Genomic DNA, 27,763 nt, shown 5'->3' with positions numbered 1-27,763 from the left:
TATCTCACATGGTAATAAGCAAAGAGAGGGGAAAGTAGCCTTCATCTTGCTAATGTAATCATTTATCAGAGACTACACATTGTTAAGCTTTCGAGAATTTACAACCAGTAATAAGTCATAAAACAAATGACCCTTGGCCAGGCATTCTCAAAAACCTTGGTTTTATCTGTGTTAAGACTGTCTTTGACACACATTAGCAAATATGTATGTGAAATGTCTACATTAGACAAGAATAAGCCGTCTGTTTGTGTTATCAACATTATGGTGTAAACAAAGTTGTGTAAAATTTGAATAAAATGAATCTGGAACAGTTGTAAAATGGGCCTACTATTTACCCCCACCCCCACCCCTGCCCCCGCCGGTGCGTATCACTACAACAACCAATAGAGAGGCGCGCTGTTGAGAGCCTTGAAAGTAGTAGCTGCTGCGAGTGCAAGGCAAAAAGTATGCTATTACAGGCTAAAACTTTTACGAAGGTATGGAGAAGTTTGAGTCCCGTAAAAATATTTTACATGTTCGTAGTTTCAAAGGAATACGGTCGAGGAATTGGATTTAAGGACTAACCTAACCTCTGACTAAACCGTACAACATTGTCCTTGGGTTGGAACTTTTACTATATCGGATTTTCTCGCGCTTTTCTCTAAAACTTGGGGGGAACTTCAGTGTGGCTAAAATGTCCGCATCTATGCAGCCTCTCAACGCTGCGATGTATGCGGTTGTTTTCTTACTGTTTTCCCGAATAGAACTTATACTTGGATATGATGAAAACACAAGGACGTGTCCGTCTCCGTGCACATGTGTTGGAGACCTTTTGGACTGCAGTCGGTTGAAAAGGCGTGGAATTCCTGAAAATCTTCCCGAATGGACCGTACAATTGTAAGTCAATTTAGAGAGCGTTTGTTGATTTGCCATTTAATCTTCACTGCCCATAGATACGAACAAGCTATCTTAATTACCTTTCACACCTATGTTGAAATGAGTAGTTTGATAGATATAGGTTTTAACACAGTTACAACAATTGTATAAATGGAATGAATACTCGAATAGATACATTTATGCAGAGAATTAACGTTATGTGATTTGTTACATTGTTGCCAACTTTGTTAGGTTGTTGCTTACTGACGATTCGAAGAGAATGAAACCGTTTGGAAACAAAGTTTCTTTCACTTCACATCAACAAGAAAGGGAAATTAGTCCTAAATCCTTACTTTTTGATTCTCCAGGACTGATTTGCTGTTTGTTTAGAAAGTATTTCGCAATAACGCGCGATAGGCCTCTCCATTTTACAAGGTGCGAAGGCCAGAACTGATTTTTTTGTTGTAATTTAGAAGACGCTCTCATCCAGTGCAACTTGATACATTATTGTACTTTTTTTCCGTACTGGTCCCCCGTGGGAATCGAACACACAACCCTGGCGTTGCAAGCGCCATATTCTGCCAAACTGAGGTATAGAGATATTTACTGAATAAAAGTTGTGTTTGTCACATTTAGAATTATATTATTGGATTTTTATTTATTGTGATTTCAAATTTAAAATACTCGATTGTTTATCATTCCTTAGCAACATTTGGTGTTATTTAAGATAAAGGAAATTACTCTAAACATCAAGGAAATTTAGATTTTGCACTCGAACAACACTGTAATTGATATCAAACGTATTTCTTGCAATGTCACACTGCCTACAATTCTTCCATGTGAATACCTATAGGACATGTGTGCCATACTCCTTAGGAACAAGAGGGAAGCTCAGTCTTGTGAGTAATAAAGCCAGCCGTTTTAGAAGAAGATATAACACGAATTACCTTTACACATCAGTGTCCACATTGTCAGTCATTCTACACTAGTGAATCATTAGTTGGCCTACCTACTGCATAGCGTTTTTATATTAGGATTATTCCAATCACCCAGTAGGCCCAACAAGACATGCCAACATCAGTAGGCTAGTGAGTTGGTAGTACTGTTTGCTTCTGAGTTTGTTGTCAGTGCAGTGAGGTACAATCATTTCCCAACGTTATATAGTTTGGGGGCGGCAGGGTAGCCTAGTGGTTAGAGCTAGTTGGACTAGCAACCGAAAGGTTGCATAGTTCAAATCCTCGAGCTGACAAGGTACGAACGAGTCTGTTGTTCTGCCCCTGAACAAGGCAGTTAACCCATTGTTCCTAGGCCATCAATGAAAATAAGAATTTGTTCTTAACTGACTTGCCTAGTTAAATAAAGTAAAAAAAATAAAAAAAATAGTTCATGGAGACCTTTCAACAGACTTTTGGGATTTTGGTGCTATCACAATTTCCATGAACCAAGAGCCTAAAATGCCATCATAAACAATGGATTACAATTCATTTTGACAACTTGTTGAACCTTTTTCAGTGTGTAAATATCAGGTGACATCATGATAAGGAGCTAATGCAGAATACAGATGTCCATTACACTAGGCCCTAGATGAGACCAACTGCTGAATGACAATTGTTTGCCTTTTGTTTATGAGGTGATACCATCATTGGGCCTTTCCATATTATGTGAGCTCAGTAGCTCTTCAGGCCCCAGGGCTATTAAGACAATAAATACATAATGTCAAATGAAGTCATAGTCACTCCAGGCCAATCTCCCATGGTAACGACTCAAATAGTTGTTTAACATGTATTAATAAGCAGATGTTCATAGGTCTGCCTGCCTGGCTTCCATTCAGACTGCACCATGTTGATATATCCTCACTACTAGCTTGTGTTTTTTCTAGTTCCTATTTCACAACACATCTAGGCTAGTTAGTCCCCTGTTAGAATGTTTGTTTGGCATTTACAAAATGTGTGCTGCCCGCTCTGGAAATTTCACATTGCCAGAAAACACAGGCACAGCCTCATAGCCAAGGCAAGCCAGCCAAAAAGGGAGAAAAAAAGTTCCACACGGGGAAAATTCTTTGCACCCTGGCATGCTAATTTACGAGTGTCTCTCCAGCACATCTTAAACTGCCCGGCCCTTTGTTTTCCAGCACCGGTTAGATCTGCTGAATTAGCATCTCCAGAACCACCGATGGTACTGATTAAGGAGCCACTGTTGGATTAGTTCGTACAAACTCTCTGAAAGAGAGAGAAAGCAAGGGAAGGAGGGATGGATGGAGGGAGGGAGGGAGTGAATGTGGGAGGGAAGGAGGGAGAGGCATTTAGTTTGAGCTTCAAATTTCTCGATGAGTGAGTGAGGGGTAAAGATTTTACGATTCAAATCTAGACGAGTTTTCGTTTTTTCGGGTTTATAGCCTGGAATGTAGCGTAATATGCATTTGAGGAGGTAAGCTCTCTCAGGAGACTCACTCAACATTGCTGTATTACCAGACCATCCCATCCACAGCCAGTTCTCACCTATAAAATAACTTTATGTTTCTCAGATTTACATGAGTGAGATCAAGCCATTATGTTATGGCACTTCAAAGATAAGGAGAGAAAGCGCTCTGGATTATAACGTAAGAGCTTTAGCTGGTGGGTAAGGGAATGCCTTTGTCAGCTTGGAAGTCAATTACCTAATTTCCCTTGTGATCTATATTAGTCCAAGTGCTTTAAGAACCACATCAAAGAACCAGCAGGTCTATCTTATCTCATTACTAAGAGGATGGATAGCTTGGTTTCATTCACTCTTCAGACACGGATCAATGTGTGGCGCACAGTCTAATATATACAGGCCAAAGCATATCTAGCTGTACTGATTTAATCGGGTCCACTTCTGGACCTAGAATTCTGAAGGAAGTGTAAGTGTCAGAAACCCTCAGGGCTTATCTGGCCATTTTTGATACTACACCTCTCCACCTCTCCCATATGGCCCGATTAGTGGGGAAAAAAACTGCATGTTGGGAAGGGAAAACATTTTCAGAGAGAGAAGTAAAACTCTTGTTGAAGAGTTGAAAAAACGATTTGCTGAAGAATAAAACCAGGGCCAGATCTAGAAAAGTGCAACAGGAGTGTTTCTGCTTGGAAACTCACTTCCCCGGCATTGTGAATAGATTACCAGTTGTTAGTTTTTTCCCCTCCCTCCTTTCAGCTCCAGTTGATGGATTCCAGATGGGGGGGAAGCCAAAAAAAGGGTCTGGCACCACAATGTTGATCGTGCGCAGCAGCGTCAATAACTCCACAGCTTTATAACACTCTGGGCAAGGCAGGCTTCTCTAGGCCTGTTCCACCCCCTCTCAAAAAGTGAAAAAAATGGAATCTCTCCCTTCCATAACTTATCTGGTTGTCTGTTTTGGCTCGGTGATTCAAGAGCGGATTGGATGCGTGAGCTTGTCTGGCTGGATTTTCTCTCAATGTTTTAAAAAAGGCTGCTATGCCAAAACTAGGCCTATAGCTGGCTAGCTTTACTGTTTTTTACATACAGTGGTTTGTTTTGAAAATTACTCAGTTGCTTTCCCACATTACTTCAGTTGGAGCTGTATAAGCTAGGCTCACTAAGACAACTTATGTCTCCTGTTTAAAAACAGAAAGGCCAGTATATGATTGGTTGTGAAGTGAATGGCCCTCCATGTTGTGTAACTTTCCTCTAACAAATGTCTTTCTTTACAGGGACCTGAGCCATAATAAATTGCAGTCGCTCGACAGCACTGTGTTTAGGAAACTGCGGCACTTAAGTGAGATGTAAGTATACTCTGTGTTCTGTACTTCCTAGAGTAAACAACATCAGTCACAAACACTCTCCCTCCACCGCCCCTTCACACCACATGTGACAAACAACCTTTATGCCTGTATGTTTACAGAAAGCTAAACAACAATGAATTTGAGACGGTACCTGATTTGGGCCCTCATGCAGCAAACATCACCACCCTCATTCTGTAAGTATGAATTACTTTTGAAACAACCCTCCCCCCACCAACCCACCTATCAGAGTTGTCAGTGCTAGTTAACAGTGTAGAGCTGCTAAGCCCTGCTCCTCCCTCCTTGGTGGAACCCCTTTTGGCTGAGTTGGTTCCCAGACTGGGTTGTTCCAGGCATGGCAGCCAGTTTGAGACAAGTCACTCACATGTCTGAAAATAAATGTCATTGTTAAAAATGGAATCGCCAGAGGTGGTTCCAGTGTTTCCATAAATGTTGATCTGGGATCTGTAAGATTAGACTTCTCTGTCCGTCCATCTCATTTCCGTTATAGAAAGTCTGTATCTACTTAGGTGCTTCTACACCTGCATTGCTTGCTTTTTGGGGTTTTAGGCTGGGTTTCTGTACAGCCCTGTGTGACATCAGCTGATGTAAGAAGGGCTTTATAAATCATTTTGATTGATTGATTGTATGAGTAGTGTGGCATTTCATCCATCTGGAGGTTGAGTGTTTGTATACACTCCTAGTAGGATGGCCCCAGAACATGATGGAGCAATGTGGGGCTTTCATGTGTTTTCAAAGACAAATAGACCCGACAATGTCAGAGGTTTCAAAGGCATTGATTTCGAACTTTTCCCCCGGCACAATGTCTCACAAAATCAATGGATAGGACGTTTTTTTCCCAACAAGAATGCATCCATTTCAAAAACTAGAAGAGGCATATTCCTCATCAAGCCTGAACTTGACAAGCAGTAACACCAGAGAAAGAAGCCTAAGGGGTTTCAGACGTCGGCTATTAGTCAATTTGTCTTCAGACTTTTAGGTGTATAGCCTATAGGCCACAGATGTGGCTGGCGGTATTACCTGGAACTAAAACAAAATACAGTGCCCCAGGGTATGTTTGATTTCCAATAGGGCTGATTCATTTATGAACTTATGAACATTGTTGTTTTGACAACATTCAGAGGTTCTAGGAGTTGTACAATAGTATTCCCCTCTACTCTCAAATCTCCACTCAAGGTGTATATTTAGTTGATGCTTCTTATTAAAACATATAATGCATGAATAGGAGAATAATTCCAATAGATTTCACCATTGAAAGCAATGTTCCAAAGTATGTCAGCCAGCCTAGTTGTCATCCTCAATGTGCATTTGGGAATGATCAATTCATACTTTCTTACCACAACGTGTGTTCATTTGTGTCTGTGGGTGCTTGCATAGTATTCCCAGTTGCATTGCTTAGTGTCTACTCGGCAGCTAAAATCTCTGGGGGGGGGGGGGGGGGGTTTAAATACAAAATTCCTCTTCCCCCGCTCTCTTTCTTTTTGTTGCTGGTATTGGCATCATTGATGGAGAATATGTGTGTGGTATTTCCTATTGGAAAAAGAACAGAGTTTTGAGAAGCCATCAGATGACTTATTTTTCAGACTGGCGCCTGTAATGAGAAGCAGGGCTGCTGCGTTAGCTGGGGCGGCTCAGGCACACATCAGACACTATATTAAACACTACACCAGCATCTGACCCAAATTGCTAATAGCACAGTTAACACATCATCACGACATTGTTCCTGTACATTGTCAGGTTGCAGTAGGACCGCATCAACTACAGTGCTATAACTGATACATAATACACAACGTCTGTCTGAAGGGAAACATGGTTGAACGATGAGAGAAAGAGTTATAATGTTGGTTTCATACAGTGTTTCCAAACCCCGATCCTCGAGTACCCCCCAACAGTACACATTTCTGTTGTAGCCCTGTACAAACACACCTGATTCTTGCTAATTGAGGGCTTGATGATTAGTTGACCAGTAGAATCAGGTGTGTTTGTCCAGGGTTACAATACAAATGTGTACTGTTGGAGGTACTTGAGAACCAGGGTTGGGAAACACTGGTTTAGTAGATATTAGGTTATTACAGTATTGAGTTACAAAGTTACAATGTTTGTTGCCAAGAGCTTTGTAAGCAAGACATCCAAGTATATCTGTCAGCTTATTTAGCCACAGAAGAAAGGATGAATTGGTAGATAAGCAGAATATGAAACTCTTTCCAGTTCCAACTCGGTTACCTTTTCCATACACAGAGATTCCATCAAACCGTCTTCTCCAAATACCTAATCAGCCCTGGAATCACCAGATAATTTGTAGAGCCCACCAAACTCAACGAGAGGTGGTTTCACAGCAATCTGGTTAAAGCACCCACCCCCTACCATAAATTCCTGGGAAATTGTTCAATTAATTAAGATGATCACAACTCAATTACTACCAGCTGCAGGGTTATTGCCGTTTGTTTTTATTCTGGGCTGTGGGGTCAAGGAAGTTGACGAGAGCTGCCGCTATGTCTGCCTGGCTGTTTGAATAAGTGGCATTCGATACCCCGGGGATTTTTTTTTTCATTACTCCCCTCCCAGGCCAGAGAAATGGAGGAAGGGCAAGAACATCTCCAGTATGTGCGAATGGAAGGAAAAATCAGACTGTACTAAATGGAGAGAAAAGGGGGGTTTCAGGATTATCAGGCCTCCGTTGTTGATTCCATCTTATTGCGTTATTAAAAAGTGGAGTGTTGCTGCCTTTGGGGTAACTTGTTTGCGTATGTGTGTTTCTGACTGACAGCGGCCTCTGCGGTTTAGCTATAATTTATGTGGATTTTTAAAATTCTTTAATTCAAAAAGGAATATTTCTGTTGCAGCGTCAGCTGTCTATAATAGTCTGACACTGTCGTCTTGTTTATGTAGGTCATATTTCTTCAGATAAACACATTCGGCGTGTGAAGGCAACACATCCCAAAAATATGGAGTAGATTTGCTCGAAAACAGACAAATTAGACAGAGGTGTAATTCAAATTTAGATGTGCTGCTGTGTAGTCTTATTTTTTTCATTTTAGCTTTTTTTGACTGATATCAATCAAATTCCCTAGAGAACACTTTAATGAGTCCGGCAGCACATTTCAGCTGATCTAGGATCAGCTCAGCAATAATGTAGGGTACACCGCCTTCTATTCAAATAGTTATTACGTTGCCTACTATACCCAAAGGCTTGGAGTTTCCTCAAATTGGGACACATGCATGTGCTACCTGATTCATTTAATGAATAAACAAAGCACAGTTTTATAGATGCTTTAAATGTCCCTGGTCATACGTTTCAATGTGTGTTAAAATGAGAAGCTAAAACCTGAAGAGACCCAAACGAGAATGACAGGCAGATCTTGAAACTATTAACCCAACGGTGCATAATAACCTTATTTGCGAGAAAATTGGTTAAACAAATTTGAAGTGTGTGCCGTCCAAATGGACAATGCCCCTGCTTGTTTGTCCGTGGAGTTGGCCCGACGGGTGGAGATCAACAGATAACAGAACTCTCCTGTACACAGCATTTAGGTTGGCCTTTCAAAAGCTCTCATTAGATCTCTGGGCAGATGTAGGGGAGTAGAGAGAGATGGAGAGAAACTGTTTTGTTGAATGGACCGTAGCCAAGTTCTCCTTCACGTCTATCCCTGTAGGCCTCAAATGCACAGTCTCAGTTGATATCACAGTCCTCATCTGCCACAATGTTTAAAGTTAGAGTTGGCTGGGTGTTGAGATTCTGTTGTATGTTGTACTTACAGGTTAATACAACCGGGTTCAATTAATTGCTCAGTGGTCTCTGAGATTCAAGCAAGTGTAGCCATAACAGCTCCTGTAGGTCCCCACGTAGCCTATCTCTCTGTCTATCTGGAGAGGGCTGGCCTCTGCTGTGTGTAGTCCATGTTTTGCCAGATGGTCTTGACCACTTCCTTCAAAATAGGGGTCCTCATGAGGGTTATAAAAGGCGTTGACTTGTGTGGTCTTTGTACTTCCCAAGACATGACTCTTGTATGGATTCTTATGCTCCTCATGGGTCATGTCAAGTTTTTAAAGCCACGGAGAGGCTCATTTGTAGCAGCACTGTTTTGGTTCAAGTGGGAAGTGTGTCAGAGAGTAAGCATTAACAACATCAGCTTGGGACACCATGTTGTATTTGGGGCTTATCCGATGGAGGGGCTGCTAATTCTCCACAACTTAGCTGAGGGTTAGCATCACAAGCAGCTGAATGGAATCTTGGATGTATCTGGCCCATTTGCACTCAAACAAACAAGGTTTGTTCGTATATGAGTTGTCTGGTCTCCACAGCTGGCCAGATGTTTACTGTGGGGGGGGGGGGGGGGGGGAGCGTGTTGGGGTACAAAGACCAGGGACTCATCATCATCATCATCATCACCACCACATCACACCTCCCTCCAGCTGACAGGCCCCAGGGTCAGTCCGTCTTTTGTAGAGGAACATGGACTGAGCAGCCAGCGTTGACAGTTGCTTTTCAACTGCCCCCTCCCCTCAAAATATCCAGGGCTCCACAAAACTGGAAATACAGGTTCTTTCTATTTTTCTCGCCAACCTCTCTTCTCCTCTTCTCTCAGCGACCAGTCAGGGGAACATGAAAACCCAGGCCCAGGTGGTGTGTGCCCCTTTTGTTTGGGACCACAGAGGCCGTGGTGCGTGGAAAGCCCTTTGCAAATCTGCACACAAAAGGCTGGCTTGTACCCTTTTTACTGCGGGAGGTGTGGTGTGCTGCACTGCACCTAGCTCAGCCAGTGGCTGTTGCCTAAACTGTGTTAAAAAATGATAAAACCATTTTTAGTGTTTAAGAAGAAAAAAGGGGGATTTAGTTTCAGCCTCCCAGAACCTACCCTCTACCCCCACCCTCAGCCCCACACTCTGCCCCCACACTCTACCCCCACGCCCAGCCCCACACTCTACCCCCACGCCCAGCCCCACACTCTACCCCCACCCTCAGCTCCACACTCTTACAGTCGGTTGGCATAGAACCAAGCGTTGAGTCTTGGCCTTGCCAGAGGCTAGGCAGAGGGACGTGCTGTGGCAGGTTCTACCCCTAAGTGCCCCAGACACCCCATCAGCCTCTCCTTCCTGGGCCTCTATCCATATATCCTCCTGGTACTGCCTTTGTTCCAGGTTGGACTGACTGACAGACACACTCGTCTGTTTTCCTCTGTATGTTTTGGTGGTAAGGCTGCCAAGGGGTGTCACTGTCTCAACGTGGGGAGCCTAGTCATAAGAGAGGTATGGATGGCAGATTTAGGGAAATGTGTGGAAAATGACTGCTCTGTCCAAGTCAAAGATCCCACTTTCTGAGGCTTTATGATGGACTGAGAAGCTACGTTGCCACTGTGCTCAATTTCTCGCTTGATTGTATCTTCAGTGCTGTTTTAGTCTCGCTTTGGCCAGGCGTACAGAGGAGCTGAGTCAGTTTGAGACTTTGAGCCTGGCTCTCGACTAGTGCTGGTTCCGTGTGTCCGTTTCATTGTTGTTTTCTTATTGGCAGCTTCTTGAAGGGTGCTAGTGTTCACATAAAGCAGTACTTCTCAGCCATGTCAATGTTCATCCATTTCTCCAAAGGGCTGTATGTTGACGTGTGTATTGCATGCATGCACAGTATAGGGAAAACGCAAACACTTTGATCAGTATCAGGAAAATGCACAAAAAATACGTATCATAAAGAAGATCAAATTAAGAACTGATGCATTAATACAAGTTATATTTTTTGAGGGAGGGAGGGGGGGGGGTTGTTGTTATGTTAGCCTTGCAATTAATACTGAAACGGGGCCTGCAGTCTGGTGTATTAGAGGGAATTCCTACTCCTTTCCCTCACTCTCCCTTTCTCTACCCATCGAGGCCCATACACAAAGACGGCTCTGTACAGACACTGTTTATAACTAAGCAGTCCCTGCACTGCAGCTCAGGAAATTGCCAGCCTCTGCTGAGGCATGCTTTCACTGAGGGAATGGTATTCATCAGACAAGTAATTGGCAGGTTATTTTTTTAAATACCTTGTTAGTAATTACCTTATAAACAAAATAACACAGCACTAAACCAAACGGCTGTTTTGACCTGTTGAGATGAGTAGTGACATTGGTTAGCTTTAGTATTGCCCCGTCCTCCCCCCTTTCCTAGACAACAAGGGAACTGTGGTCTTTTTCATGGTTCAGGGAGAGACTCAATGTTCTAGGAAAAATGTATAATATTAACATAATAATAATGGGAAAACAGGGGTAGGGTTGGTCATTTTTAAATACCGCCTGCTAATTGACTGCTCTGAGTGTTTGTATGTCTGGAAACGTTAGATTGGTGACCCGCGTTGTTAAAATACAGCGTATTTTCTAGCGTTCATTGGAGCCGTTCAATCTGTGTTTTCAGAGCAAACAACAGGATCACGCAGATCTCTCTGGAGCAGCTGAGGCCCCTGCAACGCCTGGAGACCCTGGACCTCAGCAATAACAGCATAGTGGATATCAAGGCTGACTCCTTCCCTGCGCTGCCTCTCAAGAACCTGTGAGTCTGTCTTTTTAACTAAAATGCATGCTTAAACCCCGTCCAAGAATACGATATAAGTGTTTGGATCAAATAGTAACATTTTGGTGGAACTGCAACATTCTTTGGTCATTTTTCCTCTTTGGAATGAATTATATGATCAATATCACATTATGTATTTTCTTCTCCTCTAGCATCATGAACAACAATCGCGTTTCCACCCTGGAGACGGGCTGTTTTGTCAACCTGTCCAGCACTTTGCAGGTCCTCAGGCTCAACCGCAACCGCCTCTCAACCATCCCTGCCAAGATCTTCCAGCTCCCCAACCTCCAGCACCTGTAAGTGACAATTGCTCTTTGAGCGCTGTTGGGGTTGACCTCAAACTATACTATGACCGCTCTTTGAGCGCTGTTGGGGTTGACCTCAAACTATACTATGACCGCTCTTTAAGCGCTGTTGGGGTTGACCACAAACTATACTATGACCGCTCTTTGAGCGGTTGTGTAACGGTCCACGACTTTTCGCTACTCTTTGATGTTTCTCTGACTGCTCTGTGAACTTCCTGAAAACACATTGTGACGGCACTTATTGACAATGCGTTGACGTCTCTAACCACTCTTTGACCACTCTTCCAACAGTCATTGACATCTTCTTGGCTTCTCTTGGATGAATTAGATTCTTCTTGAGTTGAGTGAACTCTTATTCCTACCCTGCATATATGATGCTGCGGTTCTCTTACGGTCTGGTTGTGGTCCAACCTTGCAGGGAGCTGAACAGGAATCGGGTGCGCAGGGTGGAGGGCCTGACGTTCCACGGTCTGCACGCCCTGCGCTCGCTGAAGATCCAGAGGAATGGTATCAGCCGCCTGATGGACGGAGCCTTCTGGGGCCTCAGTAACATGGAGGTCCTGTAAGTAACTGTCCTCTGTGACAAGAAAATGTGTCTTCCTTTACTAGTGTACATTGGTGGATTTAACAGCATATATCTGGTTGCAAGTGTCTGCATACCATCTTTGGATACGTATTTGCAGCTATATGTCTAGACAACGATAGTTGACTATAGCCTATACAGTGTGGGATCAGTCCAGGCCAGCATACGTCTTCATCTCTGTCTGTCTGTGTGTGTCTATATGTCTATATGTTGATGACTGACCTCTGTTTGTATGTCTCTGTGTGTCCCTGCAGGCAGCTGGACTACAACAACCTGACGGAGGTGAGTAAGGGCTGGCTGTACGGCCTGCTGACTCTGCAGCAGCTCCACCTGGGCCACAACGCCATCAGCCGGATCCAGCCCGACGCCTGGGAGTTCTGCCAGAAACTCAGCGAGCTGTGAGTGACCCTTTTTTCTTCTTCTTCTTCTCCCTCCCTCTCTTTTTCCCTCTTACTTTCTCTCCTATTCACACTGTGAACTCCCAACACCTCTCTCTTTCTCTCTCTCCTTTGCTCTCCCCACCTTCCTCGCAGTTTCCAACTCTCCACCCCCCCACACACACACCCTCTCTTCCTCCACCCCTAGTGCCCAGTGCCAACACCAATGCAGGGCTCCTGACAAAATATTACTCCCCCACTTCACCCCCGCCACTATAGCCCCCTTCCTTTAATGCCTCGCCACGTCTATAGGGGAGAAAGGGGGGAGAAGGAGGGAGGGATTTCACAACCAGAGTGTCTGCTGCCACAAGTGGCGGCAGCAACATATTGTTTCCTTTGTTGTTAACTTTGTTTATGGCACTGGCCAATTACTAAGTCCGCCATGTTTTTTTTACTAGCGACAAGGTTGTTTCTGAGAGGGGAGTGGTTGTTTTTTCCATTTCTCTTATCAAGTGAGCCTGAGCGTTAAACAAATTGGCAGTTGACTGATCTTTTTTCTCCCACTCTTTGGTAAATAACCTTCTTCCTGGTTTGTTAGTTTTTTCGTCTGATGTTGGCATTTGAGGATTTCTAGTACAAAGTTAATACTTTTTATACTGTCTGCATTAGAGGTCGACCGATTATGATTTTTCAACACCGATACCGACTTTGGAGGACAAAAAAAGCCGATACCGATTAATCGGCCAATTTTTTAAAATGTATTATATACATTTTTGTAGAAATGACAATTGCAACAATACTGAATGAACACTTTTATTTTAACTTAATATAATACATATTATGGGCTTTTGGATGGGTGTTTTTAAGGTGATTCCACAGGTTGGTGGTATTTTTTGATTTAGCCGTTGCTGACCCCATGCTTACATCTTTATCACAAATAAGACACCTTGCTTTCCCTGGTGCCAATTCCATGTCATTGTCCTACACTGCTTTTCTCTGCCATCTGTAAAACACACACAGCTCTGAAGTGACAATGATACTGAAGAGTCTGCTTAGGAGACACATACTCTCAACTGTTTGAATAAAAATTTAAGTTTAAGAGTTTAAGTTACCTGTGATGAATGTTGAAAACAAAAACTGTACTTCTATATGCAGGAAATCCTATTTTAATAATGGACATGATAAGAATTGACTACCAAAGTGTGAGTCATAATTCCCATGACACCTTCTAGCAAAATCTGAAAAGCGGTTCATTCATTTATTCCATAGGATATTTTTTAGATTCACTTAAAATAAGGTCTGTGTTTCGTGTAGGCTTACACCACCTTGCCAATTTTATAACTGTGTAGATATCCATAGGACAAGGTAACTCTGATCAATATTGGCTAAATATAAGCGAAGATCATTTTTTTTCTAGAGTGGATTTATGAAAATATTTTGACAACCGTTACCTTATCCTAGTGAGAGTTACACGAGTATCAAAACGCTGAGGCGGTTTAAGCCTGCACGAAACACAGACCTTATTTGAAGTAGATAAAGACATTCTCTATGGAAGACATGAACGGTAAAATAACGAAGGAACCCCTCTCAAGTTCAGCCGCAGGTTATTACAGGAATTTTAACGCGTCGACTATTTCTCTCTAAACCATATACCTTTGACTATTACGAGCCTGCTGCTGCCTACCACCCCTCAGCCAGACTGCTCTATCATATATCAAATCATAGACTTAACTATAATAAACACACAGAAATACGAGCCTTAGGTCAAATCTGGAAACTATCACCTCGAAAACAAAACCTTTATTCCGTTCCGTATTTTATCTAATGGGTGGCATCCATGAGTCTAAATATTCCTGTTACATTGCACAACCTTCAATGTTATGTCATAATTACGTAAAATTCTGGCAAATTAGTTCGCAAAGAGCCAGGCGGCCCAAACTGTTGCATATACCCTGACTCTGTGTGCAATGAACGCAAGAGAAGTGACACAATTTCACCTGGTTAATATTGCCTGCTAACCTGGATTTATTTTAGCTAAATATGCAGGTTTAAAAATATATACTTGTGTATTGATTTTAAGAAAGGCATTGATGTTTATGGTTAAGTACACATTGGAGCAACGACAGTCGTTGATTGATTGTTTTTTATAAGATAAGTTTAATGATAGCTAGCAACTTACCTTGGCTTACTGCATTCGCGTAACAGGCAGGCTCCTCGTGAGGCAGGTGGTTAGAGCGTTGGACTAGTTAACTGTAAGGTTGCAAGATTGGATCCCCCGAGCTGACAAGTTAAAAATCTGTCGTTCTGCCTCGTTCCTAGGCTGTCATTGAAAATAAGAATGTGTTCTTAACTGACTTGCCTAGTTAAATAAAGATTAAAGAAAAGGTGTAATTTTTTTAAAAAATGTATCGGCAAAATCGGCACCCAAAAATACCGATTTCCAATTGTTATGAAAACTTGAAATCGACCCTAATTAATCGGCCATTCCGATTAATCGGTCGACCTCTAGTCTGCATACGGTTAAACAAAGTAGACCAGCTGTGCAAGGTACAATCTAACTTTCAAAACTTAACTTAAAATAGTCTATACCGAAAGGTTTTTACCTTATTGGTAATTCATAGATTAATCTGGCTTTAGTTGGTGCACCTTCCTAGTGATCTGAGGCCAGTTTATCCTCTACCTCAACTGTTTATTTCTACCCCCCCTCCTTTCCATTTGCCCTGGGGGTATGAACTGTGTGATGCTGATCTTCCTTCTCTCTCCACCCGACAGGGACATCTCGTCCAACCACTTGACAAGACTGGAGGAGTCCAGCTTTGTGGGCCTCAGCCTGCTTGACGAACTCCACATCGGGAACAACCGTGTGAGCTTCATCGCAGACGGAGCCTTCCGAGGACTCTCCCACCTACAGATGCTGTAAGTTTGAATAAGGATGTCTAAACTCAATTTCAGTGAATTACTTGTCAGAGATGACAGCTCTATTGTATAATGTGCCGAAGCATAAAATTATTATTTTCAACGTCCCACTGGCAGTGAGTGTATTAGCCATGGTTAATATCACTAATCCTGGTTAGAGTTTTCCCTGATGTTGTTTGAGAAGCCTCAAGGCTCATGAGAGTTTAGGGATGAACTCGATTTAAACTCCTCATCAGCCTACACTTAAATATATATATATATTTTACCCTTTTTTCATGATATCCAATTGGTAGTTACAGTCTTGTCCCATTGCTGTAACTCCTTACGGACTCAGCTGCACCAATGTGTTGGAGGTAACACCATACAGCTGGCAACCGAACTCAGCGTGCATGCGCCATGCCTGCCACAGGGAGTCGCCTTAGCACAATGGCCAGCTGCAACACAGCCTGGGATCGAACCCAGGTCTGTAGTGATGTCTCTGGCGCTGCGATGTAGTGCCTTAGACTACTGCTCCACTTGGGAGGCCCCATCAGCCTACACTTTATCATTGCTTTGTGTTCTATAAGAGAAGTCCTATTTCACTTCTATGAGAGTACATTAGCAGCTAGCTAACTTCTCAGATGCTGCCAGCTTGTTGCATTTCGCTCCCTGTCCCTCTCCACACTCATCGAGGCGTGAGTGTAAATATTCCCGCCTTGTTTGTTTTCGGGATGTGGAATAGATGAACGTACTGCCTGTGGTTTCTCCCCAAACATAACCTCAACAAGTCAGCAGAGTGAGACTGAGTCCACCGCTCCACCCCCCCCCCCCCCCCCCCCCCTCTCCAGACCGGCTCCATAACATTGCCCTGGTCCCTCTCTTAAATGGAACCAAATGTTAACTGTGCGTGAAAGGTCAGCAGAGGGCAGGTATGTAGGTTGGTGGACGGGGAGTTGGGGTGGCTTAGAGGGCTTTACCCCCCAGCCTCTCTCCACAACCCGCTCCTCTACCCTCTCCACCCCTCCTCAACCCCAATAATTTGTAACCAGGCATGCAGAGGAGGAAACTAGCTGTTTGAAAGTATTTAGAGACTTGAGAGTGAAGGAGCGGGGGAAGGGCGACGACATCCAGCAAATCTCTTTAGCAGACATGATGTACTGCTGTGTGCACATGACATTCAGTTAGGTTCAAAGATATTTCGCATTTTTCAAAACCCTTTGATATATAGTTAAAATGTTATTTACCCCAGCCATAAAACCCATGACTAAAAACGTATAATTTTTCACTAAATTAAGAAGAACCAACGTGTGGGTTTGAGTTCCTCCCTGTTAAACACGCTGCATTGCATGTGAAGCAGTGTTATGCTGCGAGACACGGAGAAACCATCGCAAACATTTAAAAAGCCCCAAAGTTTGCGAGAAACATCCTCCAGTGATGGGACCACTTTGAATACAAATGTAAAGACTTTGACTTCTTTCAGACGAAACGCAAAGCCGCACCAAGGTTTGCTAAGACTATAATAAGTGCAATTGTTTTCTGGGTGTGGAGTTTTACAATGTGGTTTGTTTTTGTTTTTTGTTGAAATAGAGATCTGCAGAACAACGAAATCTCCTGGACCATTGAAGATATGAACGGACCATTTTCTGCTCTGGACAAACTGAGGAAACTGTGAGTAGGCTTGACTTTACCATGGCGTTGTCTTCTAACCTGCTAGTTTCCAGAAGATAGATTAGAAACTATAAAATGGACCATGAGAACGGATTTTAACTGGAAGTATTTTCTTGTTATCTTAATATAAATTGCTGTATTTGAATGAAAACTCAAAAATCCTTTTCTCAGGTTCCTTCAAGGAAATCAAATCCGCTCGGTGACCAAGAAGTCATTCTCTGGCCTGGACACACTGGAGCACCTGTGAGTTGACCTCAAATCAATATCATCATACGTCTGTCTCAACTGTCCTAAAGCTGTAAACTAAATATGGGAGAATCCATAACCATGAGAAACAAAGCCTGTTAGTGAGAACCACATCACCTTATTGTCTCTGCTTCTTGTCCCTGCTTCTTGTCCAAACTTTGATGAAAAACAGAGCTCTGTTATTCACCATCTCCATATGTTGGGAGACTATTGATCACTAACTGCTTAGGCATTGCGAGAGGAGTGTTTGTGCTTGCATGTGTGCTGGTTTCTGTGTACAAGTGTGTGTGTGTGTGTGTACATCTGTGTGTGTGTATTTCTATCTGTGAAACAGCTGCATTTGATTGTAATTAACTTTTTTCCCCAGTCGTGTCTGAGCTCAAAGGAGCTGAAGTCGGGCCCCTCTTGATTAACAAAGCACGGTGCTGCCCAGATTTCTATTGTTCTCAAGACCTTTTCTTCCCTCCCTCTCTCTGATGATTGAAGTGTTAGCAGTCTTCCTCCAGATAGGCCTAGATGGAGGGGAAAGTTTGCCATCTTTCTGTGTAAAGATCCATCCGTTCTCCCCTCTTTCCCCCCCCTTCTCAGAGATTTGAGTAACAATGCGATCATGTCGGTCCAAGGGAACGCCTTTGTGCAGATGAAGAAGCTTGAGGAACTGTAAGTATCTCTGGGTTCAGTCACACTGCATTCATATTCTGCAATGCCAATAGACCAGAGTCACTGTTCTGGACTAACTGAGGAAAGGAAGAATCCTCCATAGACAATTACTTCAAAAGCACCTATACTGATAAAAGTGATTATCTTAAAATGTAACAACTATACATTTGCTCAAGTATTATGGATAATATTTGTGCTGGGTCTCTCTTGTGATTCCTGGCTCTAATGCAGTACCTTCTCCCTCCCAGGCACCTGAACACATCCAGCCTGCTGTGTGACTGCCAGCTCAAGTGGTTTCCTCTGTGGGTGGCGGAGCAGGCCTTCCTGCCCTACGTGAACGCCAGCTGTGCCCATCCCCTGATGCTGAAGGGCAAGAGCGTGTTCACCGTCAGACAGGAGGACTTTGTGTGTGGTGAGTGTGACTGACACACACACACACACACACACACAAAGCCTCTTAATGTAGCCCTAGTTAAAAACAGCCATTTAGCCGTGACAGGTTTTCCATTTTATGAACTAACCCAGATTGTTCCATATTTTCCTTCAACTCATGGACACTCTGATGGAGCCAGCGTAGTAATGGAACCATGTGGAAACTCAGTGAGTTAACAGCTTGGCCGGGTGGAGTCAGAGAGAGCAGGGAGAAAATAAATCATTGTTGAGGAATTTCTGGGATCAGTTTCTTTAAGTAATGACTACTATTAGAGCTGAGGTGCTTTGCCTTCGGAGCTTTCAACATTTCTCATTTCTCTTGGTGCATAAAATAGTATAATTTCCATATTTAAGCTGTTTGTGGACCATCACGGTTTTAACAAAAACTGGTTAGCCCCAAAATGAATGTCAGTTTGAGTTAGCCCCATTCACATCAAATGGAAACTAATGTTTCTCCTCTCTTGTCTTCCAACCAGACGACTTCCCCAATCCTCAGATCACGGTGCAACCTGAGACCCAGTCGGCCATCAAAAGCACCAACGTCACCTTCGTGTGCTCGGCAGCCAGCTCCAGCGACTCACCCATGACCTTTGCCTGGAAGAAGGACAATGAGGTCCTGAATGACGCTGAAATCCACAACCAGGCACACCTCAGAGCCCAGGGGGGAGGCCAAGGCCGTGAAACAGAGGTTACAGAGTACACCACCACACTGCAGCTACGCAGTGTAGAGTTCACCAACGAGGGGAAGTACCAGTGTGTCATCTCAAACCACTTTGGTTCCTCCTACTCCACCAAGGCCAAGCTCACTGTCAACAGTAAGTTAAATATCCTACTGGTATTGATTTGACTAGTGAAAGGAATTGTATAATATCTGTAGATTATAGGAACACCTGTAATTACAAAAGTACAATGATTCATGTTTTGTTTTAGCTTGAGATTGAGAATCAGTGGTAGACTTTGTAAGTGCATGAAGAGGTCAACTGTGCAAAAGTCGGACTCGGCCGCACCAATGTGTCGGAGGAAACGCCGTACAGCTGGCAACCGAACTCAGCGTGCATGTGCCAGGCCTGCCACAAGGAGTCGCTAGAGCGCAATGGGACCAAGGCCATCCCGGCCGGCCAAACCCTCACGACGCTGAGCCAATTGTGCGCTGCCTCATGTGTGTTGAAACTATACTTTCAGTTCTTGTTGATACTATGTTCCAGTCTTACTTCTGCTGGCACATGATAGGCACAATAGGAGGAAGAAGGATTGGGAAACTAACTGCAAATAACAATAAGCTGAACTCCTCCTAGCAGAGACATCTTTGTATTAGCAACTATTAATTATGAGCTTATATGGTATTAAAGTTAAGGGACATCACCCTGGGCGGGGTGATCCTCAGTAGGGGGGTGAATACTCCAGATTGCAATCATTATTAAACAAAAACAAACTAACCTCTGATCAAAGTTTCCTGGGGTCACTTGTGTGCACAAAGGGTGGAATTCCCTTACACTGGTTATTTCAAGAGTTTTGTCTTTCTTAGTATAACTCTCAGCATGATAAACTATGACGAACCAGTGCACAAGTACACTTGTATCATCTTTGAGTGCCCTAAGAACATATAAGGAATCTCATTATGACTGACATTGCAAAACCTTGTAACTATCATGTTGCTCTTGAAGTGGTGGTGCAGTTAGATGTCAAATAAAATGTCCATCCCTTTTGTCCCTCCAGTGCTTCCGTCCTTCACCAAGATGCCCATGGACCTGAGTATCCGGGCCGGTGCCACGGCCAGACTGGAGTGTGCCGCCGTGGGTCACCCGTCTCCACAGATCGCCTGGCAGAAAGATGGGGGCACAGACTTCCCCGCCGCCCGGGAGCGTCGTATGCACGTGATGCCTGAGGACGATGTGTTCTTCATCGTGGATGTGAAGACAGAGGACATCGGGTTGTACAGCTGCACCGCCCAGAATACCGCCGGAGCCATATCAGCTAACGCTACGCTAACTGTGCTAGGTGAGAATTGTTCTTTCTATTTTCACCTGCTGTCAAAGAACTTTGCATTTGTCTGTGTGTGCCTCTTCATTTTGTCACAGATCAATTTAATTTCATGGTATTCCATAAGTTTCCCCCCCCCAAAAATGACATATAAATCAGGCGTTTTGGGACTGTAAGACAACTAACATTCCCCCTTACCCCATTCTCCTCCAGAAACGCCCTCCTTCCTGCGCCCTCTCATGGACCGCACCGTGGCCAAAGGGGAGACTGCGGTCCTTCAGTGTATCGCCGGCGGCAGCCCTTCCCCCAGGCTCAACTGGACCAAAGACGACAGCCCCCTTGTGGTCACAGAGCGCCACTTTTTCGCCGCCGGCAACCAGCTGCTCATAATCGTGGACGCAGCGGAGGACGACGCCGGGATGTACACGTGCGAGATGTCCAACACGCTGGGCACCCAGCGGGGCAACGTGCGCCTAGCCGTACTGCCCAACCCCAACTGTGACGTGGGGGTGGGCGCCTCGGGAGGCGTAGGCTCGGACGAGGACGGCTGGACCACGGTGGGCATCGTCATCATCGCGGTGGTGTGCTGCGTGGTGGGCACCTCGCTGGTCTGGGTGGTCATTATCTACCATACACGTCGGCGCAACGAGGACTGCAGCGTCACTAACACAGGTGAGGAGAGGGTGCCATTTTATTTTGTCAGCACGGAACTGGTTTTGAAGAGTTCAGTACTTGCATGCCCATGTTGCCTCCTCCTTCAAACAGAAAATAACATTTTTGGGGGAGCTTGAGTTTTGGGCTCCAGCTCCACATACTTTGGCTGGCATGTTGTTAAAACCACACCTTTTACGAATGCTTTGAAATGAATCAGTGACAGACCATTGCCTTGAACAGATTATTATTGGGCATTGTATTTCTCTATGGAAACATTTCTGAGACTTTTCCCTCCCTGGTGTTTTCCCTGCAGACGAGACCAACCTGCCTGCAGACATCCCCAGCTACCTGTCCTCTCAGGGCACGCTGGCCGACAGACAAGATGGCTATGTCCCCTCAGAGAGTGGCAGTGGCAACCACCAGTTCATGGCTTCCTCCATGAGTGGATTCTACATGCAGCCTAAAGACATGAATGGTAGGAGAGCAGCTCTTTCATTGGAAATGCATGGGGACTTTTATGTCATGAATATGTGCATTAGATCAGTCAACTGTACTCTGAGCATTTTTCTATATGTATTGTTTCACCTGAATACATATTGGAATAGTGTAAGTAATTTGAGGCATGTACCAATGCGTTACTAATATGTCATGTGACTCGTACAGGTCTGTGTCAGCTGGACACGGGAAGTGAAGCGGACATGGAGGCGGCCATAGATCCCCTGCTCTGCCATTACCAAGGACCCATCAGCTCTCTCCTCAGGAGAGGCAACATGTACACCGAAGAATCCTCAGAGTCTTTCACAGGTTGGTGCAACAGATAGATGTATATATTTTTTAAATTGTAGCATTATAAGTATTTTTCCCTAAATGAAACAATAACAATAATGTGTTGCTGTCATACTGATCTGATTTACCATGGCTCACTGTAACTTCTTCCCCCCTCCTTACAGGCTGTGCTATGGACCAGCGGCCCATCTGCATAGATTCCTACAGTGGCAGCCTGACTAGCTCCAAGAGGAGGAACTACTATCCATGTGGCGGGGCCCTCCAGGACCCATTTGACCACGGGAGCCCCAGTGTGCTGATGCAGATGCCCAACGGCAGCAGCTTCCACGGGCCACCCCACCTACAGGGCGAAGGCCCCCTCTCCATGGACGAGGGAGATGGAAGTGAGTACGGCCGACCTCGGGAGACGAGGCTCTCCTCCTCCAACACATTCATGGGTACGTCTGAGGAAATTTCTCCGTATGGATTTGGGTCAAGTCAAGCACATTTTAAGTCCACTCAGAAAATAAATTCACTCAATTACTAAGTGATTTATTGAATATTAATTTTCTTGACAACTAGCACAACATGTGAATGTCTCAGGCCTTACCCTGTATCTCCCTCCATCCTTCTCTCTCGCAGGAACGTTTGGGAAAGCCCCATGGAGGCCTCAACAGGAATTATACCCCGGATTTGGACCACCGCCACTGGCCCTGCACAACAGCATGATGCTACACGAGAATCCCTACGCAGCCCTGGACACAGACTCGGAACGCGAGGAAGACAAGAACAGCGTCCAGTCAAAGATTTCTAAATCGGAATCGGAAAAGAGCGGCAATAATATCTATGAGAAACCATATGATCTCCACAGGACTGCTACTAGTCAGCAAGGTCGAGTGAGCACATAGCTGACTATGTGCGTTCAAACAAACTGACATTCCTTTGAGTTTTTCTTCACAATGAGGATGACCAAAAAAAAATACTACCTCAGTGAATGGACACTTTCTCAGTGATGGACACTGCAAATGTGCAACGCTTGAATGTAAAAGGATAATGCATTGTGCCTACAAAAGGCTGAAAAATTATATGAGGAGATATTAACAGCGAGGACTGTTCTTTTTTTAAGAAAAATGGGAAACATCTTCAATTGAAGATAGATATTGAATGTATATACTTTTTTATACAAAGTTTATTATATTTTGTAAATTAAGTGTAAAAATAGAATCCATTATTTTTGCTGTCCTTTTTCCTGTAAATGAGTATTTTGTGTTGTGCGACCGACCACGCCAGTTCAGTTATTCTAGCTTTTGTTTTGCTTTGAGTTAAGCACCCCTTTGCACATACCTATACATAATAAAACACCATAACATGTGCTGCTACGTACATTAAAAGTACTGTGACTCCTTCCTATCTTTAAATGGCTGTACCATGCACAGACACCACTGTTCTGTAATGGAGGATGAAGAGAATCGAGGTAGAAGAGAGTATTGCTGATGCCGGGGATGAGAAGGGAGGGTTTGACATAGCGCGTGGCTTTTCCGAGCAGAACCACAGACCGCCAAGGACGGCTTGCGCCTGCCATGAGGCCCCCCACCATGCTGCCCAAATAGAATCCAACAAGTGTATGCTGAGAAAGTGTGTGTGTGTGTATACGTTTGGCATTTGTCTGTGTGTGTGGGAAGTTCAGGGCTAGCTTCTTCAGTCTTTGGCTCAGTGTAGACTCAGTACCCTGGAGACAATCGATGGAAGGCTAAATTAGTGAAGACATGTCAAGGAAAGGAACAGTCACATGAGGTCTCTGGAACTGTTGGAGCTGGCCGTCTGTTCTGGTCCTGCTCTCTCCCAACCAGCCAGTCACAGGGCTCCCCTCTCCCCCTCTTTGGGCCTTCGTCTCTGGGAAGGAGGGTGGGGGTTGCTGCTCTTGCTGTATTCAGCACATGGAAGCTTTTCACCAGATGAGTCACTCCCCAAGCCTGTCCCCTTCTGGCTTTTTGGGTTTGTTTTTTCAGGCCTCTCCTTTTCAAAATGGAGGAAAAAGGTGTGCTTGTCCGCTAGCTGTTGAAACTTGCCCTTGGAAATTGTCTTGCGGGCTCTCTCACTGCCACATTGGAGATGTGTGTATAAAATGGATGATTCACTGAGAGGGGATGGTGGTGCCAGTATTTTGAGGTGGGCTTATAGAAAGACGCCTTACTAAGGGGATTCAGTTCAGCCGTCCACTTCATCTGCCAATCTTCCAATGTGGAATATATTACAAGAGCTTATAAAGACCTCATTGAGTTATAACACATTTTCTAGATGTATTCAAATGTTTTGTTTAAACCTTTTGTTTGATGGAATCATATTCAGAGTGGTTTGTTTGAAAACCCATCCATGTCCTTGAGCCTCAGCGACACACCTTGTTATTCACTGAGTGCTTATTGGGGAGTATACATTCACCCCAGTGTGAAGGAATGAAGCAATCTGTTGGAAGTCTTGCCAGCTCTTTGAGGAACTTGGGCTAAGCACAAGATGGTGGAACCAGAACCACACACATTTAAACACCTGGAAGACAGCTGCTGAAGCTAGTCCTCAAACCCAAGGCCTCCCATTGGTTTAGAGAACCTTGTGGGGTCTAACAAAAATGACCCGATACAGATGAGGTGGTGCAGAAAGATGTGATGTTTGATCAACTTGGAGAATTACCAAAACCTGCAAGCATTCACTTCAAACCTTCCTGAATTTAAACAGTGTAGTGAATTCATGGCTAGATGATGTTTAATGAACACAAAGAATGCTGAAGTTCATGTTATTAGTCAGTAAATCCAAACTTCAACTCGTGTCTTTTTCAATGATCTAGGAAATGTATATGTTGTTCCCATTACTGAGTTAGTTAGCTGCCCATGTAAATAAAAAAATCATAGTTCATGAACTCTCACCAAGGGTTTCTTTAGGTTAAGATTATACCTTGTTGATTTCCCCACAATGTTGTTCAGATGAGACTTCTCACTAGAAAACATAGTTTTGCACTTAACTATTACTATGTATTACTATAACTACACACCAAACTACTATGCATGTGTGGATGTAATTTACCTCCACACATTTGGGTGAGGCCAAAATGGTTTATTTATTCCTCTGGCAAAGTTTTTTCGAAAACAACTGCAATCGAGAAACAATTTGTGCCATAACAAGGGGCTGAGGGGGGTTTAAAAGGTTTACTTGAGAAAAAAAAAGAAATGATTTAGAGCCAGTAAACTCCTGCAGAGACTGCAGCCAGCGAGAACCTTCACGTTTCCAGCCGGGGGAAAAAAGAAAACACTGGCCAGATTGCAGAATAATTTCCCCTCTTTGATTTCGGCTCCAGAGAAACGAGACAGGAAGTCGACTATTCCTCAGACTACAAATGACTGACAGTAGGGGTTAGTGAGTGTGTGTCCCCCCCCCCCCCCCCCCCCCCAACCCCTGGTCCTGGATCAGCTTCTGAGCATCACACATTGACCCACACCAGCAATCGAACACTGATCTTGGATCAGTTCCTTAGGCCAGCATTGGACTCCCCAACCCTGTGAATAAGCCCAACCCTGTGAATTAGCATGCCAGAGCCTTATCTCATTGCCAGACACTCTGAAATTCGTATCTAATTTGTCTTCATTGTTGCCAGATGTGGCGACATGGATACAGATGTTTATGATATTAAATGGCCACGGGCGGCTCGCTGAAATTGTATTCTTTTGTTGTGAAGTTCAGAAAATCTGCTGGGGGAATGGAGTCTAACTCGTACTACCTACCTCCACATCCCTATATTCTGCTTTCAAACTCCGTCTGTGAGAAGTTTTCAGACCGTGCATAGAGAAAATCATGTTTATTCACTGACATGAATAATTAGAATTATTCATAATGATTCTCTTAAAAAACATGTTTACCTTTATCTGCTTCTGAACATGGTGAGACTTACATTCACTGGTCAGTGGAGATTCTTTCTTGTGGATATTCTTTCAAGCCCTTCCAGACTAGTTCACAACTTTTTGGTTGATGCAACTTCTGGGGGAAAACAAAATGGTGAGCGCTTGCTTCTTCCACGCATCATGTCATTTCTAAACAACAGTACCACCCCCAAACCAATGCAAATTTGAGTTTGTTTGCAAGTTTGTTCATGCTGTCACAGTTTACCCTTCTCAAGTAACTCAAACCCACTGCTGGTTTTGCCTAAAGGACGTTCTTGGTTTTGTCTGATTGTCATTAACAGCATGATAAAATGTTTGGATCTTCCACAAGCGGGGAGCTAGCTGTAGCGTCTTGAGAGTTGACTGGTAACACTGGAGTAGTGGCCAGTGAGAGATACCTCCTGACCAAAGACTTTGACTGTTCTCTTTGCTACCGCACTGCAAGCGGTACCGGGGAACCAAGACTAGGTCCAAAACCCCCCTTTGTTTTTACACTGCTGCTACTCGCTGTTTATTATCTATGCATAGTCACTTTACTCCTACCTACATGTACAAATGATCTCGACTAACCTGAAAGCCGCACATTAACTCGGTTCCCCCGAGTTATTGTTATGTTATTGTTATGTTATTGTTATGTTATTGTTATGTTATTGTGTAACTGTTTTTATTGCATTTTTTTAACTTTAGTTTATTTATTAAATATTTTCTTAACTATATTTTCCTAAAATTGCATTGTTGGTTAAGCATTTCACGGTAAGTAAGAATTTCACGGTAAGGTACAGCTGTTGTATTCGGCGCATATGACAAAAACAATTTGATTTGATCAATTATGCAGCAGCATACAATACATTTTTGCACTCACCTTGTTGTGCTGTGCTCACTTGAACAGGAAGGTGGCACGACGTTCCTTCTTGTGGGCTCTAGAAAGAGGCCTGAAATCCCGACTTGGAATTCAGAGTTGGATGACCGATCAACATTATTTTCCGTATTTTGAACTCACTGAAATCTGAGATTTCCTAGATCTGAGTTTACAGTTGTTTTGAACATGGCAGAAGTCATGCTTGATTGACAGCCAATGTATTCAAACTTTTATGGCTCATGGCGTAACCCCCTTTTTCGTGATATCCAATTGGTAGTTACGATTTTGTCTCATCACTGCAACTCCCTTATGGACTCGGAGAAGGCCGAGAGCCAAGCCGTACTGCTTCTTGACACACTGCTCGCTTAACCCATGCCAGCCGCACAAATGTGTCGGAGGAAACACTGTCGAACTGACGACCAAAGTCGACCGACCGGCCTGCCACAAGGAGTCGCTACAGCATGATGAGACAAGGACATCCTGGCCGGCCAAACCTTCCCCTAACCCGGACGACGCTGGGCCAATTGTGCGCCGTCCCATGGGTCTGCCGGTCACGGCCGGCTGTGACACAAGCTGGGATCGAACCCGGGGCTGCAGTGGCACTCATTGTTGAATTTGCGATTTCCAACTTGTTGTGTAATGTTTATGTCCAATGGCCGATGAGAACCGATACGTTTTATCTATAATTTCTCTTCATATGACAAGGATTGAAAAGGATTTGCCAGTAGATTGCTGACTTGATGCATGATGATGACTGCTTGTGTAGCTTGCTAGCTAAGATTTTGAAAGTATGATGTTGACATGCTCAGTCCAATCAAAGCTAAGGTAGATATAACTTGATTTGACGTCATTTTATCTGTGGCCAATGTCCTTGAGGCTTCTTGGATGGGCACTTCTAATGTAAGTTTCTGGCAGCACCCAAAGGGCTTGAATTTCAAGCTCTACCCGTAGATTTTGCGGTGATGTAGTGTCCCCATGAGTGACAGAACACTGAGCCAATCACGGTGCAACTAATGAATATTACCAACCCCTATGCTCTGTATTTTCCGCTGGCACAGAAAGTTGCTGAGACCATGTTTGTATGCGGTTTTATTAACTCAATTATTATTTTTTGTTTTTGCCCCACCTGCCCTGAAGGATGCGCCACTGTAAGACAGTAATAATGCTCATAGATTATGCACGTATGAACTAAAAATAGACAAATCAAGCCCAAATTGGGAGGCTTAAAAAATACGTACATAG

The 27,763-nt window shown here is 43.9% G+C and overlaps 1 protein-coding gene across 2 annotated transcripts; it reads left to right on the top strand.

Annotated features, from left to right (window-relative positions):
- The first annotated feature begins 367 nt into the window (after nucleotides 1-367).
- On the top strand, nucleotides 368-23,130 carry LOC110490399 (leucine-rich repeats and immunoglobulin-like domains protein 3). 2 transcript variants are annotated; one of them, XM_036944775.2, is made up of 19 exons: nucleotides 368-876; nucleotides 4,545-4,616; nucleotides 4,736-4,810; nucleotides 11,016-11,150; nucleotides 11,324-11,467; nucleotides 11,895-12,038; nucleotides 12,314-12,457; nucleotides 15,209-15,352; nucleotides 16,919-16,999; nucleotides 17,171-17,242; nucleotides 17,834-17,905; nucleotides 18,154-18,317; nucleotides 18,814-19,152; nucleotides 20,054-20,335; nucleotides 20,531-20,989; nucleotides 21,285-21,446; nucleotides 21,635-21,775; nucleotides 21,922-22,194; nucleotides 22,379-23,130. In XM_036944775.2, the coding sequence occupies exons 1-19, from the start codon at nucleotides 674-676 to the stop codon at nucleotides 22,642-22,644; spliced, it is 3,372 nt and encodes a 1,123-aa protein (XP_036800670.1). In that variant the 5' UTR covers nucleotides 368-673; the 3' UTR covers nucleotides 22,645-23,130. The 2 variants fall into 2 exon arrangements, with proteins under 2 accessions (XP_036800670.1, XP_021419449.2); XM_021563774.3 differs by having other exon boundaries at nucleotides 374-876; nucleotides 21,922-22,140.
- The last annotated feature ends 4,633 nt before the right edge of the window (nucleotides 23,131-27,763 follow it).

This window comes from Oncorhynchus mykiss, chromosome 15, assembly GCF_057628025.1.
Source record: "Oncorhynchus mykiss isolate SJ-2025 chromosome 15, ASM5762802v1, whole genome shotgun sequence".
Lineage (NCBI taxonomy): Eukaryota > Metazoa > Chordata > Actinopteri > Salmoniformes > Salmonidae > Oncorhynchus > Oncorhynchus mykiss.
The sequence above is the reverse complement of the archived record's forward strand: the minus strand, read 5'-3'. Positions and strand labels throughout refer to the sequence as shown.

Excerpts from the sequence above, each read along its gene's own strand:
- LOC110490399 (XM_036944775.2), top strand. The coding sequence starts at position 674 with ATGTCCGCATCTATGCAGCCTCTCAACGCTGCGATGTATGCGGTTGTT. Across the intron at positions 17,000-17,170 it reads CTGGACAAACTGAGGAAACT|GTTCCTTCAAGGAAATCAAA; the intron begins GTGAGTAGGCTT and ends TCCTTTTCTCAG. Across the intron at positions 21,447-21,634 it reads GCAGCCTAAAGACATGAATG|GTCTGTGTCAGCTGGACACG; the intron begins GTAGGAGAGCAG and ends TGACTCGTACAG.